The sequence below is a fragment of the Eucyclogobius newberryi genome, unplaced genomic scaffold (genome assembly GCF_026437365.1).
Source record: "Eucyclogobius newberryi isolate DKJ021-1_F unplaced genomic scaffold, fEucNew1.0.hap1 SCAF_20, whole genome shotgun sequence".
Lineage (NCBI taxonomy): Eukaryota > Metazoa > Chordata > Actinopteri > Gobiiformes > Gobiidae > Eucyclogobius > Eucyclogobius newberryi.
The window spans coordinates 13,052,943-13,070,253 of record NW_027315835.1 but is presented as its reverse complement, the minus strand read 5'-3'; the positions used below and the strand labels follow the sequence as shown (position 1 = coordinate 13,070,253).

Sequence of the window (17,311 nt, the reverse complement as noted above, 5' to 3'; positions counted from 1 at the left end):
TGCTTTATGAAATTATGGGAATTGAACAAAACTTTAACACTAGCTTCTATGTAGTTGCAATACTGTTTTGGAAATGTCCATTTTTAAAATAAATTCCACCCCGTTCTATTGTCTCTTGTGTGCTTGTTGTGCACTTTAATTTAAAAATAAAACTTTACACGGCTATTTTTTGGTCTTTTATTCAACTGTAATTGTCTTAATTTTTCAAGTAAAACAATGTGGAAATACAAGGGATCAAAGGAATGCAACAAATTAATCAGACAACTCAAAATAAGACCATCACCATAAACTACCCATCCCTCAAAAATTCAACTTGTCCAAATATCTTTGACAAAGAAAATCAAAATAGTCATTTGCAAACTGTACCAGTCATTTTTATTCACATGTTTTTTTTTTACATGAGCGATGGTTTGATGGCGACAAACATGTAAAGTAAAGCAGCACTGACCGAGTGCTCTTCTCCATGTTTTCAAGGGTTACACAGATTCTTTTTTTTTGTTTCAAATTTGGTTTTTCATTTACAAGAATGCAAGAAGCTTAACACCCTGCTTCTGGTGCATCACAAGGCAATTGAAGGTTTAAACCCATTGGCCAAAGAGGCACTCAATATTTTTACTACAAGTACTTGCCTTTTAATATACAATAAAATACATAACTTGACCATAACAACATTTGCCTTTGGGACAATATAGAAATTATATCCTGCAGCTTGCAAATGTAACTTTCCAAAGATATTTTACATATTCAATTGATACATCAAGTTATACACTGTTGTGGTATCCAGAACCAAATGTCTAAAGTTAATCACCATAATCTCTCTAAAGGTCGAGGCCCCAAAACAGATGTGCAAATCAGAAATTGTAGGCTGGATTTTTGAGTCCAAAGAAGGGTTTGTGATGTGAAAAAGGAGCCCAGAGTAAAGTCACGCTCCAACATAGTGCAGCAAAGATCACAAGACTGATCTGATATCTTCCATTTACTCAGGAAGAAATAATAAAATATGCATAATTTATCAACTGACTACAAAGAAAAGATAGCCAGGACTGCTGACAAGATGTTTAAATTCAAATACTCCAAAACCTCCCACTTGACAATACAACGGGTCACTCAAAAGTAGTTAATATGGTCACATTTAGGACCCGGACTCAGGGGTACAAAGTCACCCTATCCCACAACTACGTCACAAGATCTGAGCGCCCCGAGCCTTTGATTACAGTACGTGTGATATGTCTTTACCACCTGGACCAGAATCTGTTTATTCACTATAGTTCTTCCCCCTCTGGTTTAAAAGGACGCGCCGCAATGCTGATATTTTAATTCACCTCCAGCATCCCTAAGCTGTCCCTCCACCAGACTTTAAAGACGGGACCAGCTCCGATTGGAAAGGGAGGCAGGGAGGTCATGTGCAGTGTTAACTTCCCTGGCGTTGGTACGAGTGCAAACAGACCTCAACGACATACTGACTGATAACAACCGTGTTCCCTATATTGCAGATTGATTCATGTCTTATTCCGGTTTTGGCTGGCAGAGGAGCGAGTGCTGGCGGCCGGGGATCGCGCCTGTGCAGCCGCGAGGGCCGCCACGCTCCGCAACACCCTGTCGGGCGTCCCCTCGGCCCCCGAACTACTTGTCACTTCATTCTGCAGTTTGCTTGACGAGCGACTGTCTCTCCTACTCTCGTGCCTGTCCCGTTTGTCTTTTTTATCTCGGTGTTTGGACCGCTCCGAGCTACGATCTCTTTCGCTGCCAGAGGACGTGGCTCGAGAGCGGGACCCGCGGCGCTCGGCATTCTGGGAGCTGATGCTGTGAGTCCTTTGGCTGCTGTTGCTGCTGCTCCTGCTCCTGCTCCTGCTCCTGCTCCCGCTCCCCTCTCCGTCGCTGCTGATACTGCTACAAGCGCTGTTGCCCCGGGATGAGCGACACGCTTCTCTTTCGCCCTCTTTGCCCCCTGAGGATTTCCTGCCGTCCTTCTCCTCAGCTTTTGGCTTTTTGTACTCCGTTTCGAGAGGTGGGACAAGTGAACCTGGACATTGGCGTGTGGACCGGGTTGGCGTGCGACTTGACTGATTTGGAGGTTTGCTGGCAGTTTCCTTTTCACTGTTTTTGTTTGTAGCATTTTTTGCAACAGAGTTAGTCGGAGGCGATGAGGTTGCTGCTTTGCTTTTAGCCTTTTCGTTTTTCTCCCTAATTGCATTGGCTCTTGCCGCCGAATCTCTCCTGGGGGTGTGACCAGGTGTGTCCACGCTGCCTTTCATGGCCAGCAGTTTTGCCGCGGCGTTCAGAGCGGAGCACCTCTTTCCCAAGACCTCCGGCTCAGGGGGAGGGGCAGGTGGCGCTTTTGTGTCCGTGGACTTTCTTGAGCTCCTTGCTGAAGATGCATCGCTACCGGATTCACCTCCAGTTGATGCATTGACACTGTTTCTGTCCCGAGCTGGTTTCTTCGCCTGCCTGTTGCCTTCACCGTCACGGTCTTGCAGCCTCCTCTTTGCTGATCGGGTCAAGCGATGCTCTTTTTTACAGTCGGTATCTGAATCGGAGGAAGATGATGAAGACCTTGAACGACGCCTCTGTGCAGGTGCCTTGTCCTCAGTCTTGCTCTCCTCTAGTTGCTTTTCATCTCGTCGTTTCTCTTTTGTCTCTTTGTCCCCGTCTTCCACGTTCTTCTCATCCGTTTTAGGTTCAGGCGCGAGGACATCGACCCGCCTCCTCTTCGCCGGATTCCTGTTTTCATAGGTTTTCTTGTGATGAGCGTGGCGCGTGAGGGTGTGAGTCGAACTACCAGAAGACGGCGAGGAAGACCGGGTTGAATCTTGACTGCTTTGGCGACTGAGAACTCTTTTCGGAGCAGTTACCAGCTCATCCATTACACGCTGCTTATCGTCTTTCTGATTGGAAATTTTGACATCAACTTCTTTATCCGTTTCTTCGGCCCCTGGCAATGTCTCAGCCTCTGTCCTAGTCACATCAGGCGCACAAATCTCCTGCTTTTTCTCCTGCTCAACTTCCATGTCGGTCACCTCAGACGTGGACACCGTTTTGACCGACTGCTGTTCAGGCATCGTTTCTCTTTCAACAGAAGAAACTATTGCCACTTGTTCCTTGGGTAGATCATCTTTATCTTTGATTTCCGCTGTGGGAATAAGCGGAGGGCTCTTAATTTCAGTCATCAGAGAATCAAGCTTTAGAGAAGTCGGCACTGAAGTGGTTGAACTTATTGCATTGACAGGTAATGAAGTAGTAGTAGTAGACGTAGTATCTGTCAATGTAGTAACAATTTTAGCAGAAGTAGTACTTTCAATTGTTAATGCGATTGCAATTGGAGCAGGAGTTGCTAACAAGGTTTTTATTGGCTGTTGTGTACAAATAGATACCGGAACAGTCTTCTCCTCAGATGCCACTTTTTCTTCAGGAGTAGATACAGCAGGTACAGATTGTGTTGTAATTGGTAAACTTGAAACAGATTTGTCAGCTTTGTCAGTCTGTGATGTTGAAGCAGTTGTCGCCGTATAACTCGGTACTGTTATACATTTTTCAGTTTCTATTGTAGTTGAGGGTGTAGGTAATGATAGATCTACTTCAGGTGCTTTTGAAGTACTCGGTGTAGTATTTGTTGTCGAGGAGAATGTTGTGGTTGGGCCTATGCTAGTAGATTGTGAAGTCGTTTCTTGTGTTGAATCTATTGTTTCATTGGTTGTGTCCATCTCAACTGTAGCAGTAGTGGAAACCATCGTAGCATTTGAGTCCATAGATGAAACAGATGATTGTGGAGCAACAGTCGAAGCTGGTGTTGACATTTCAATTTTTGGCAAATCTGCACTGGATTCTGTAGCAGCTGGAGTGTGCGATGTGTTCGTTGCTGTAGCGTCTCGGTTTGCGCTAAGTGTGGAAGTCGGTGTGGTGATAGAAGGGGGATTGGCAATTTGAGTCGTTTCAATATCGTTAGCTTTATCCTGCTCTGGACTTTCTGTTTGTGTGACCACAGTTGGCGCAGGAGTTGAAGGTACAATTTCTTGATCCGTGGGTGGAGTCGGTTCCGAGTTCGTTATCTTATCCCCTTCACTTGATTTTGAACCGACAGCTTGTAATGAATTTGAAGACGCCATTTCTGTATTTGCATCAGATTTTTCATCTTTTGGCGCCTCATTTTGACCTGTGCTGTCTGACGCAGCGACAGGATTTTCAGATTTGTCAGGGACCGTTTTCTCCCCATCTGTTTTGGGGCATGTTACATCAGTCTTACTCTGCTCTGCGCTCTCTGTATCCACTGAAGAGTCTTTACTATTGCGCCCTTTCTTGCGTTTTGGAGACAGGGTAAGGTTGCTAGTCTCAGTGGGGAAGGTGGGTTGCGGTGAAGGGGGCTCGGCAGTATCAGGAAAAAATTTCGGTGGCCGGCCCCTTCTTCGTTTTGCAGGTGTCGAGTTTGCCTCCTGTGATGAGTCTTTTCCTTGTGTTGTGTCTGTTCTGCGGTGTTGACCAGATCCTCGGCCCCTCCCAAAAAGCTCTCCCATCTGGGCCGCCATGCGGTTTTCCGTCTCCACCCTGCGCCGCACAGGGAGATTCCTCAGCACAGGCATGTCAGGGGATAAATGTGGTGGGGAGTACGGTGGGTAACTTCTAACAGGCGGGACAATTGGACTTTCGGGCTCTTTTGGCTTCTCTGCAGTGTCTTTCGTTTTGCACTCAGGACTAGGGGTGGCCTTGTCTTTACCATTATTTGAGGGGTTTTCATTGTGCTCCTCTGCATTTGTCTCCTCTGATGACCCGGCTGTGCCGCTTGTTCTTCTCTTTCGTTTCCGGGGCTCCTTCTCCTCTACCACAGTGACCAGTCGTCCCGGAAGTTTGCGCAGCACTTTGGCAGAGGGAGAGTCCTCATTCAGGCCCTTTAGGATTTCATCGTCGGCTGTTACCCGTTTACGAGGGGAACGCGAGCAGCTGGTGGGAGGAGACATTGCATTTTTTTCTTTGTTTTCATCATCTTTTGTTGGATTATCAGCTGCACCACTGGATTCTAGAGATGACTCTGACATTCGCTGCTCCTTTTCATGTCCGCCTTTGCCCTCTGCTTTAACTGATTTGGAGACTTTGTCTTCAGCTTCTGTGGCGGACTGTTCCTGTTGTTTTTTTGGAGGAGACACTGTGGGAGGAGAAGGCACTGGACTTGGCGGCGAAGGGTTTGGATGACTTCTGGTTTTAACAGTCGGCTGTTCCCTGGCAGGTGATTCAGCTTTAGGCATTTTAGAGTCCTGGGACCTAGTCTTGTGTTGGTCAGGGCGCACAAGGGTGGCAGTGCCAGGGTCTTTAGGGGGTCGACCTCTCCCGGAGCGAGGCACTTCTCTGGGCGTGGTTGGCTCAGATTCCATCTCGGGGGAAGCCCCACGCAGCCGCCCACTGGTTCTGGTGGAGGCGACGACCTTTTCTTTGGGTTTACGGCCACGGCGAGCTGGAGTTGGGGCATGTTCGGCCGATGTTGAAGTTGTCAGTAAGTCATCCTCGTCATCATCAGATGAAGGATGCAACTTCAGACCCCCTTCTTTAGCTTGGTCAAGTCCCTTCCTGGCAGCTTCTACTTGTTCCTGAACAAACAGAAAGTCACATATTAAAGTCACACATCACTAATCATTTAATTCACAGCCAAGACTATATTAAAATCAGTTCTCCCCTTTATTAGGGTAGATAAAGTTTCCTTACTTCAGCTTGCTTTAGCTCCTCTTTGCAAACATCTTCCAATGAAGCTTCTAAGAAATTCATTGCATAACGCTCGATAGGAGTGAGCTGTGAGAAAACAAGAAACGTTTTTTTTTAACATGGTGTTTGATGTTACTTACCATTTTAGCCATTAATTCATACACTAAACATTGATGTTGCATTTGTGGTTACTTACCTGCTCCACCAGAGCTGCAATTTCCTGCTCAGCCTTTGACATCTCCTCTACTTCCTCATTTTCGCCGCCATCATCCAGAGGAATGTTCTCATTAAACTCTGCCAGTTCAGCTACTTGCTCGGCTTTGGCCTGGGAAGCAGCTACAATGTCCTCCTCATCTTCCGCACGACAAAGAGCCTAAACATTTAAATACAAAGAATAACATTGTTTAGTTAACTCACATCAAGAACCCTTTTTCTAATGTGTTTAGGTTTTTAATTGCTTCTACCTGCTCCAGAATATTGGTGCTTGGTTTGTTGCTAGTTTCCTCCTCTTCAGCGGGCGGCAGGGTAAGCTCCACTGCTGCTTCTCTCTTCTCCCCCTCATTGACATCAAACAGGTCACGAATAGTTTGCTGAAGAAAACACAATTGTTGCATGTTTAGATGCATCAAACCAATCGCTTATTATGGCCATATTTTAGCAAGATAATTAGCATTATCAATCCCAAATTGTACCTCTTTGAAGAAGGCAGTGGTGAAGTTGCCACCTTCAATCGCCATATCTCCTAGCATCCTTTTTTGGTTGGCTTTCTTCAAAATATTCTCCTCCACTGTGCGTTCACTGATCAGCCTAAAAATTGATAATGATAATCAAATTACACAAAGGCGGATGCACATTTTGAATTAATAAAAATGGAAGGTTAAATGCTAATGTCCAAGAAGCAATTTTTTTTTTACCTTTTGAACATTTAGAATTGAACTGTCATAAACATTAGATTTTATTTCACCTTAAGTTTACCAGGGTGTAAAATGTGTTTAAGTAAAAGTAAGCCGATTTCAGAACACTAACTAAAGATTAACTGAATCCCTGCAAAATACTGCTTTTCAGACTTGTCTATATTATAATACACACACACTTTTTTCCTGTTACTAATATAAATACATGGAGAAATGTTCACACACACCTGTAAATGTGGACGTCTCGGGTCTGTCCAATGCGGTGACACCTGTCCTGCGCCTGTGCGTCCATTGTGGGATTCCAGTCACTGTCGTAGAAAATGACAGTATCGGCGCCGGTCAGATTGACTCCAACTCCACCGCTACGAGTCGACAGGATGAAACAGAAAATGCGTCGATCTGCATTGAATCTCTCCATTAAGGCCTTAACAGAAAAACAGACAAGACATTTAGAATAGTGTTACGTTGTCTTTTTCTTGGCAAGGAGGTAATGAAAGTTCCCACCTGTCTCTGCTCTACGCGGGTGCTACCATCCAAGCGAAGGTAAATGTGACCGTGGTAATTCAGAAACTGCTCAAGCACATCCAGCATTCGGGTCATCTGGGTGAAAATCAGCACTCTATGACTCCCCGTCTTTAAGTCCCTCAGCAATTTGTGGAGTATTTGCAGTTTACCTGTGAAGGATGAGTTTAGTTATCATCATCATCATGTTGTAAACTAAATATTGTCGTTCTGCCTCTGAGAATTATAAAGTGTAATACTATTTACCACAATCGTATTGTATGAGTCTCAGATCAGGGAATTGCGTCCTCATGTTGGCTTGGATACGGTGCAGGCTGCGGATGCGTGGAGCGACTTCAGCCGAGAGCATGGAGGCGAGGACCGTCTGTTGGTGGGTCTGAGACGGAGGAGGATGGCAGCAGTGCATCGAGATGGTAGGACACTCCACTGAAGGAATGACGAATGTAAATCTATGAAAGGACAAATATTTGATTTAGCCATTAATGTCCCGTTATTAAATGTTTAAAAATGTATCAAACTTATGTAGCGCTTGATCACAGAATCGTGATGAGATTATGGTGACACCAGTGAAACTATCAGTTTTGTAGGGCTGTAGTAAACTAGACAGCCATGCCCTGGTCATCAATGAATCAAGTAAAAGGAGGGCAGTGTGGTGCTGGCAAGATTTTTAGAATCTTGTGCAAAATCAAAATTTACACAGAGACGTATGAGTAAATGCAATCTTTAAGTGAAAAATGAAACTGCATTGAGTTGGAATTTCTGAAGTGACTGGACAGTCTCCTTTCTGCTGTAGTCGATATAAATTACTAATAAAAATAAATGTCAAATAAGACACCATCCACCAATTAATTGACTAATGAATTAAGGACTACTACTTTTTTGGTGCAATTTTTCTCTTTTTCACTCTTAGAATCTTGACAGTTGACAGAATGTATTTATTTTCTACTGAGGAACCTGTGTCAGCGATTATATACATTTAATCATTGACATGTACGTTTATAAGAACCAAAAGGTGTCAACATTTTAAACAGCTTGGTTTAATATTATGAGGGGAAACAATATTTGGTTACATTTTATTTCACGAAGCATGTGATAAATTGTACCTAATGTAAAGGTTGTAAAGGTAGTTACACAGTACAGTACATGTAAATACATTGTATAAAGTTAGGTTTAGAAGATTCAGGATACTGAACCTGCATTTTGAGGTAGGCACAATGATGTAAAAAAAATAAAGTACAACAAAATATTCTGTGTGGGGCCAACTTGGTCTTCTTTGCAGGTGGATTATTCATATATTGCTTTTTAATTGGTCCTTGGATAAAAATAACAAGTGTTGTTATGAGTACCTGTCAATTATATGCTTGAGCTCCTGGAGCCGTTCCTCAATGCTGTAAATTCCTTCTCGCACGGCACGGCTTTGGAACCAGAAGTTGTCTTTACTTTGAGCATAGAGACAGCTGCTGTGCCCCGAGCGGCCCCAGTGAGGCTGAGAGCCGAGAGGAGCCGGAGAAACAGCGGGAACGGAGAGAAAATTCAAAAAGTCCAACACCTCTCGCCCATACACAGGGTTTGCCCCGCAGCGCCGCTCATTCACTTGCATGATTAAGTCAAGTTTGCTCTCACGCTGCCGCTTCTGGCTTTCTACTAGTGATGGCTGTTGAAAAATGTAAGTTAAAATGCAATAGAATAACAAATAGGATAAGAACTGTCATAGGAAAGCATACCAAGAAGAAAGGAGAACGAGGGGGCGGGTGTGGGACTTTCCTCGGATGTGGTGGGGCCTTTGTCGCAGCAACAGGTTTTGATTTAGGGGGATTTGCAGTTTGGTTGTTGTTACTGCTCTTGTCACTTGGTTGTGGTGCTGGAGCCTTGGGAGCTGCAGGCGTGGGTGCTGCCTTGGCCGGAGCTGAGCCCAAAAGAATAGTAAAAGTAGTAAAAATATACCTATATACATTTATCAATCATGCATGCATGCATGCATACATACATACATTAAAAAAGAAAATGGAAATATAACAAAAATTGTCCCTAATATCAAAGTTATTACGATTAAAGCAAGAGTTGTTAGATTATCTTTGAGTAGAGTTCAAGGCTGGCTAGTTAAATAAAAGCCTTTCAATAAGTCTTCCACACTTTATTTTTTTTTTGCTATCTGTGCACAATTAGCTTCATACTTTAGACACCTACAGCAACAAGCTTTTAATTTGTGTGAAGAGTACTAGGCACAAGTACAAAAAAACCCAGATGTTGAGCATAAAGCAATGATTTTTTGCCATGCATGCACATACACAAACATATGCACCAGAATGAAGCTTTCACTTTCTCTCACCTGGCGGCACTGGTGTGGTTGGTGTGGTTGTTGGGGGAGGTTGCACTACTTTCAGGATGGGGCGAGGTGGTAGGGACTGACTGGGGATGGCACTAGGGATTCTGGGAGGAGGAGCTATGGTGTAGTGGGCGGTGGCGGGACCCGGAGTGCGGTGTGCAATCTGTATGGGGGCAGTGTGTCTGGCGACGGGAGTGCTTCTGACGGGAGTGCTATTGGGATACTGTACAGGGGCAAGCGGCAGAGGAAGTACACGGGGGGAAGGGGCCACGGCCAAAGTTGGCACGGACCCGCCATCCTTGCCTGTTGATTGACGTACAACAATCTTGACAACTCCTGAACTGCTCACCACTGAAGAGGGCACTGAAAAGTAAAACAATGCACTTAATCGCTGGTCGCTAGATGAAGATTTGGTGGCGTTGTTCAAAGACTAACTACCTTGTGAAGAGGCATTTGGAGGCAAGCGATTCACAATGGAAGCAGAGGCAGGGGTGTTGACAGGATGTGTGATGGATGTGGTCTGGACTGTAACTTGGGCAGGCTGGCTTATGAGGTGGTGCTGCCCTCCACTGGTCACTGCAAGGTGCATCACATTACCTGAAGAAAAACAATCAAAATATTACCAAGCCTACACCTACAAGTAAAAAAAATATTTTTGGGTTTTTAAATGTTGTGTGTACTAGAATAAAGGCATGGTAATGTAAACGTAGATTTACAGAGTATATAGCAAAAGCAGCACTTGGTGACAAAATCTTAAAAATCTAATAGAATAAAGTTATGATTGAAATATATTTTCAATAGATCGAAATAGATAATATTTCTGGAACAATAATCAAAAATACAGGCAAATTATTCAACTCACCCTGAACTGGCCGTGGATTTGCAATCTGTGCTCCGGACAGAGTCAGCTTGTTGCCTTGAAGCTGAAAGGTGACCGGTTTACTACCCTGGCATGATGAGACGGGTCTCCCAGCGAGCGAGGCGAGTTGGGCTATGCTGACTACTTCACCAGCTGATGAAACAGAAGCAAGGGGAGAATAAGATTGTATTGATAATTCAAGTAGTGTCCAGCAAAACAAAAATTCAGGTACGTACATGGCAGCCGGGCTTGCATGTCCGGACTGAGCAGCACTCTCTGGGGCATCACACTGCTCGGACTGGGATGCACTGGAATACCCTGTGTCCCGGGGGTGATTGGAGGTCTCACTGTCAGAACTGTTTTAGGGGTGCTGGACCTCACAGCGGTTTGGGGGTGAATGGTGGGGCGAGGGGCAGGGGTGGGAGCCACAGAACACACAACTGTGGAAGCACATTAGTCACTATTAAAAATGTTCCAGGGTTTATTAGGGTTCTTTTAAAGAATCAAAATGGCAATTATGTCACATTTTGAAAGCAGGGCAGCTTGAGCCAGGTTTGCATAAGTGAATCCCACTTTTCCTTTAGTACCTACTTGGCTCTACTCTACTCTTTCTGTGCGTGTGGCCCCACTCAGCCCTGGTAGCATTTCAATTAACACAATTTCTGTATAAAACTGGCTGTGGAAACGTGCAAAAGATTTGAGACCCAAAAAGGATGTCTGCTCGAGTTCTTATCCATGCCATTGTATTTTCCTCTCCAATTCAATGATGCAAATCGAGCAAAACATCGATATTAATCCAGTTTGAAGCATTCTTTACAAAAATAAAACATTAAGCAAATGTAGATTGTCACACGAGTTTGTTTATAAATCCACGCTGCAAGAGTCGGTGAAACTGCTGCAGATTATAGCTACAGTAAACCCACTTCCTGTGCTGTTTGTTAAATTTCAGCTCATTAAAAGCTTTTATGTGCACTACTGCACCACATTTCATAAATGATAAAACATAGTTAGAACATGCATCTAAACTAAAAGCGCAATGCTCTGATTGTTTGAAGAGTTTGTTGTCTTGAAGCGAGCGGAGTTACCCTGAACAGGGAACACCTGATCCTAGGAACATTAGCTTTGTTAGCTCAACTTTTGTCTATTATCGTAGTGAAGTGTGCTGTCGTATTTCGCCATGATTGTTGACTCTCTTCATGTCTGTGGTCTGCATTTTTTTGTCTAATGTTTAAAAAGACGTAAACTAAAATGTTTACGGAGGACACAGCGGTGTTCTTCTTCAGCAGAAGTCGCTCACGAGAAACATTACAATTTTACCCAATCAGCATCTGACGGTCTGTGGACGTCATGTTAAGTCCCTGCTTGGCTCAAAGACGGTACTAAAAAAGTAGCTGGTCTGAGGAGGTAGCACCAAATGGAAATGCACTAAAGCAAGGCCAAGTCGAGAAGAGTCGAGCCAAGTAGGTACTATGGAAAAGGCCCAGAATATACGATTATTTTCAAATGCACAAGGGTCAAATCGGATTATTTAGACACATGCCATTAGATGTATTAAACCCACCACAAGAACATCATAGTCATGATAGATATTTACATCTTATATTCCTATAGACTGTAGAGACGCCACCTGAAACCCAGTGATGCTAGAAAATAAAATAGGACAAGCTTACCTTGTTGAACTGCTGGTGCTGGTGCAGGTGAAGGGGCAGTAGTTACAGCAGTGGCTTCGATGACAGGAGGCGGTTTGGGGGGCTGTGGGGCAGGGGACACTGGGCTGTTGGGTTTGTTCACAACTGACCTGCCGTCTACTTTAGGAGGTTGGACCATCCTAATATAGACAAACGGGAATAGAAAACATTTCAAGATACATCAGTTACTGTATTATTTCCTACAAAGTTGAATTGCCATTATGTTCAGCTCACCTGTTGACTTTCATTTTAATTGATTTAAGTCTGGGAGGAGGCTCAGGAGAGTCGGCAATCTCCTGGATAAGCTGGCGGTTGACTTTGTGTTTAGGCATAAAAACATCCGCCTGGTACCGAGACACACGAGCCTCCAAACCAATGAGGTCAAATATGGACAAATCACATCGCTAGGAAAGAAAAAAAAAACAGAAAGAGTTCATTAATTACTCATTTAAATTTAATGCATCTATAATTTGACTTTCAGTTCTTGCACCTTGAAAGGAGACACTTCAAGGGCTTCGTGCACCAGCGAGGCCGTACGGAAAACAATGGGCTTAGTAATAAAAGGTGACTGGATGGGACGAGGGTCAAACAAATTGGGGTGGTTGCACACTTTACGGAGCTGCATCAAAATGTTGATCACCGACATGAAGTGCCCACTGGCCAAAGTCTCCCGAGTCCTGTTGATTAGAAGATGCATATTATTGGTAATATTTTAGGGATGAAATGAGTGACACGATCTCTATCCTGAATCCTCTGCTAACTTTAATTCACCGTTTTCATTGTTTACAGTCAGACAGTCCGCTCGCTCTGCATTGGGTTGATAACTTGTGTGCTCACGGAGCAGAAAAACATGAGCTGCACAAAACAGTCACAGCAGCGGCTCAGACACAGAAAAACTCTTCACAGCACAGAGCGGGACTATCATTCCAAATAACCCTATCATTCTAGAAAGGACAATCCTCAAAGTCCATGTCAAGCATGTCCAACACTGATGAGCATGCATTGTGTTTTTAGCATTGTAGTTTATAGTCAAACTACTCAGAAGTGCTGTACAACTCCCAGCCGGGTTTGTGCTCCTAGATCCAAAAGTCAACTCGCGTCAAAGTGCCATGGACTGCAAGTGTTGTGATTGGTTAATGGACATGGACTATATGGAAAACTTATTAAATACAGCTTAACTGAACTTAATTGAATTGGTGGGGTAGGGCACAGGAATGTATCCACACAAGCCTATAAATGTGATAATTTATTGTGCCAGTAAATATGTAAATACAAAATAAAAACTGTTTAATTCCCACAACGCGCCTGGAGTCCGATTAGGTCTGCATGAGCACATGACTGTCTCAAGCTTGACAGAGGACTATAAACCAGCCTTTAGATTGAATGCGAGAAGCCTGAAGTTCCTCTCCCGTGTCGTGGGGCCGGTACAAGCAAAGAAGCCCATACATGTAAACTTTTCTCCTGCGCTCTCTCCGCCTGCGTGCGTGTGCAGCTGGAGCAGGGGGTGGAATCGGATCGAGGCGATATGAGTGAGAATCATCAGTTTAAATTATTGGTGGAAAATTTCATTATCGTGACGTCATCATTTTCCATCATCAGCCGATGATTGTCAGTTACCGATATTATCATGCCTCCATAGTAATATTTAGAATCAACCCTGACATCCCAAATCATAACAATATAATAACTCTGAGCATCAATAAATACTATATATCCAATCTAATACATACAAAATCTATTAATTAATATTTTTACTACTACTGCCCCTACTAGATTTATGAAATTTAAATCTATCATCTTCTATTACTTACGAGGCCTGAGACATGAAGTCATCATAGAGAAATCTCTGCCTCTTGGACAGCCGACAGCGCACTACATGCTCGTATTTCTTGGGCATCTGCTTCTCCACATCGACTTTAATCCTCCGGAGCAGGAAGGGTCGAAGCACTTTGTGGAGCCTCTTGATCAGGCCCTCGTTATACTCCTGACTGCCTTCGATCATCCCAGTGAGCGGGTTGGAGAACCACTCTTTGAACTCGCGGTGAGATTGGAAGACGTGGGGCATCAGAAAGTGCATGAGGGACCACAGCTCCATCAGGCTGTTCTGCAGAGGCGTCCCTGTCAGCAGCAGTCGCCTGTGACTGCAGGGCAAAGATTGAAAAACAAAGAGTAACTTGAACATAGGGTGGACCATATTGACACAAAAAGATAGATTTTTTTGGAGTTTCCCAATAATGATAGTCAGACAGTATTCTGTCAATCCAACCAAAATGTGTTAAAACATGTCTTTAAACGGTATTAGTTGAGGTTAAATGGCCAGGCACACACACACATCTGTAAAAATGACCACAGAAATCCCCTTATACCTTTATTTTTTAACAATATACTTGATTCTGAAATTTCATTCATCTTCAAAATGACAAACCTTCATAATATTAATAAATCAATATACAATATTGCCCACCTCCATCTACAGAGAGGAAAATAAGGATAGATGCTTTTTAAATAATGTATTTGTATATGCAAAAAAGTATTTGAACACCTGAGAAAATCAAATGTAATATACAGAAGCCTTTGTTTACAAATACAGAGGTCAAACGTTTCCTGTTCTTGACCAGGTTTGCACACACTGCAGAGGGGATTTTGGCCCACTCTTCAACACTCCAACAGCTCCCTCCAAAGATTTTCTATAGGATTTAGTTCTGAGACTGGCAAGGTCATAATCCTTGTTTTATCATCATTTTATGTTGCACCAAATCACCAAAGCAAGTTCCTATGTTTGTGAATTCTGTTCCTTGACAATGGCAATAAACCTTTTCTGATTCTGATATGCTTTCTTACGGAGCCACTCCTTGGTTATCCTTGCTGTGTGCTTCGGGTCATTGTCATGTTGGAAGATCCAGCCTCGACCCATCTTCAATGCTCTGACTAAGGGAAGGAGGTTGTTGGCCAAAATCTCGCAATACATGGCCCCATTCATCCTCTCCTTAATACAGTGCAGTCGTCCTGTTCCCTGGGCAGAAAAGCACCCCCAAAGCATGACGTTTCCACCCCCCTGCTCTACAGTAGGGATGGTGTTCTTGGGATGGTACTCATGGAGTTTATACCAAAATGTTCTATTTGTGTCTCATCTGACCACATGACTTTCTCCCATGACTCTTCTGGATTATCCAGATGGTCATTGACAAATTTCAGACGGAAATGTGGGGACGAACCGCATGCGGCTGCAGGTGAGCGATAGGTGCGTTTTATGATTGATACGTGGCAGGACAAATGATTTATCCACGCCACGAGGATATTAAAGGCGTCATAAGGCGCTGGTACAGCTAGCAGCCCGGTGTAAACGCTCTCTCTTCTTTCTCACACTTATTGTGCTTTATCTCCTATATTTTGTAAATATAGTTAGTATATTTCTTCTATTTTACTGTACGATAGGGACACGCGCTGGAATAGTTTTTTTAATTCAACTGTTTTTGACTTTTTTTCGGCTGGATTTGAGCGTTTTTCGTTGCGGTCGTTGTGTTGTTGTGACGTGAGCTAGCTCCGAGCGAGCCCACCAGCCCCCCCCCGCGCTAAAGTACGGCGTGTCGTCGGTACACGTTTATATACACGTTTATATGAAAGAGGAACTTCACGAACGATCGGGACACGCACTGGAATCGCTTTAAATTAACTTAGCTGGATTGAGTGTTTTCGTCGTGTCGTTGCAATGTGTTTTGGCTCTGAGTCCCCCGGCTCCGGCCCCGCCCCCCGGCTCCGGCTCCGGCCCCGCCCCCCGGCCGGCGCCGTACCGCGTTTCCACAAAGGAGGAACTCATGAAACTGCGGAGAACAGTCGTCTTACCCGGAGATCGTCACGTTATCCCGTCGCAATACTGACCTAACCTAATACTGATGTGCAATTCTGTCATATGTGCAATTGCTGTTGGAATTCATGTGCAATTACTGTGAAATTCATGTGCAATCTATGTGCTGTCGTGACACATATTCATGTGCAATTACTGTCGTGATCACATGCAATGGTATTTATTTATTTGTCTATGGGAGTTTTTATTTATTTATAGGAGATCTTCTACTGAAAGTGTTTTTCAGACTTCCTATAAGTGATCTGTTCTTCTGTATCTACCTCTGTATCTACATGTGTTGCACCAATGAAATTTCCCCATGTGGGACAATAAAGGAATATCTTAAATATGATAAAAAATTTGCTGAAAAAAATCGTCCATTCCACCTTTAAGCAGGGGAACCTTCTGAGCGATGCATGATTTCAAACCATGACGGCATAGTGTATCGTAATGAAACTGGGGTTCCTCCTCCTCCTCCTCCTCCTCCTCCTCCTCCTCCTCCTCCTCCTCCTCCTCCTCCTCCTCCTCCTCCTCCTCCTCCTCCTCCTCCTCCTCCTCCTCCTCCTCCTCCTCCTCCTCCTCCTCCTCCTCCTCCTCCTCCTCCTCCTCCTCCTCCTCCTCCTCCTCCTCCTCCTCCTCCTCCTCCTCCTCCTCCTCCTCCTCCTCCTCCTCCTCCTCCTCCTCCTCCTCCTCCTCCTCCTCCTCCTCCTGAGATCTTGCATGGAGCTCCAGTCCGAGGGAGATTGACAGTCATCTTTAGCCTCTTTCATTTTCTAACAATTGCTCCATCAGTCTTTTTCAACAAGCTGCTTGACAATTGCCCCGTACCCATTTCCAGCCTTGTGGAGGTCTGCAATTTAGTCTCTGGTGTCTTTTGGCATCTCTTGGTCTTACCCATGGTAGTAATTGGAGTAACCCTGACTGATTGTGGGTTGGACAGGTGTCTTTATGCAGTAGTGGAGTAGAGTAGAGGTGGACTTTTTAAAAAGGCAGATTAACAGGTCTTTGAGGGCCTGAATTCTTGCTGATTGAAAGGTGTTCAAATATTTATTTTCAGCAATAACATACAAATAAATCATATAATGTGATTTCCAGATGTTTTTTTTTAGATTCCTTCTCTCACATCGTACGTACGATGAAAATTTCACCCCTCCATAATTTCCAAGTGGGAGAACATACAAAACCGCACGTTGTTAAAATACTTATTTTTAAGTGTAATCTTTGAATTTGTGTCATTGCATGTTTGTAATATGAGAAATTCACCTTTTAGATTGGTAAGTAGAAAGGTAATATTAAGTTCTGTTTAGTTGTCTTAAACTGGAGAATGACCTAAAGTGGTTGTGGGTTGCTGGAGCATGACATTGCAGCTTAGGCAGGGTGCACTCTGGACAAATCCAGGTAATACCCTGACATCCAGTCACTCTCAACACTAGATATTTTATTTCCCTGTAGCAGTGTTGTTGAATGAACACT

The 17,311-nt window shown here is 44.0% G+C and overlaps 1 protein-coding gene across 2 annotated transcripts in view; it reads right to left on the bottom strand.

Annotated features, from left to right (window-relative positions):
- Positions 1–163: 163 nt before the first annotated feature.
- srcap (Snf2-related CREBBP activator protein) overlaps positions 164–17,311 on the bottom strand; it is a 34,373-nt gene continuing 17,225 nt past the window's right edge. For both annotated transcript variants that reach the window (XM_072456830.1, XM_072456831.1), the window contains 18 exons: positions 13,806–14,135; positions 12,485–12,671; positions 12,229–12,398; positions 11,977–12,134; positions 10,543–10,746; positions 10,310–10,459; positions 9,886–10,044; positions 9,451–9,810; positions 8,846–9,027; positions 8,468–8,775; positions 7,368–7,570; positions 7,104–7,273; positions 6,827–7,023; positions 6,378–6,492; positions 6,150–6,275; positions 5,882–6,058; positions 5,689–5,772; positions 164–5,573 (listed from right to left, as the gene is read on the bottom strand). In XM_072456830.1, coding sequence (XP_072312931.1) covers positions 1,500–5,573; positions 5,689–5,772; positions 5,882–6,058; positions 6,150–6,275; positions 6,378–6,492; positions 6,827–7,023; positions 7,104–7,273; positions 7,368–7,570; positions 8,468–8,775; positions 8,846–9,027; positions 9,451–9,810; positions 9,886–10,044; positions 10,310–10,459; positions 10,543–10,746; positions 11,977–12,134; positions 12,229–12,398; positions 12,485–12,671; positions 13,806–14,135 — 7,354 coding nt within the window. In that variant the 3' untranslated portion in view covers positions 164–1,499. The remainder of the gene's footprint in view (positions 5,574–5,688; positions 5,773–5,881; positions 6,059–6,149; positions 6,276–6,377; positions 6,493–6,826; positions 7,024–7,103; positions 7,274–7,367; positions 7,571–8,467; positions 8,776–8,845; positions 9,028–9,450; positions 9,811–9,885; positions 10,045–10,309; positions 10,460–10,542; positions 10,747–11,976; positions 12,135–12,228; positions 12,399–12,484; positions 12,672–13,805; positions 14,136–17,311) is intronic.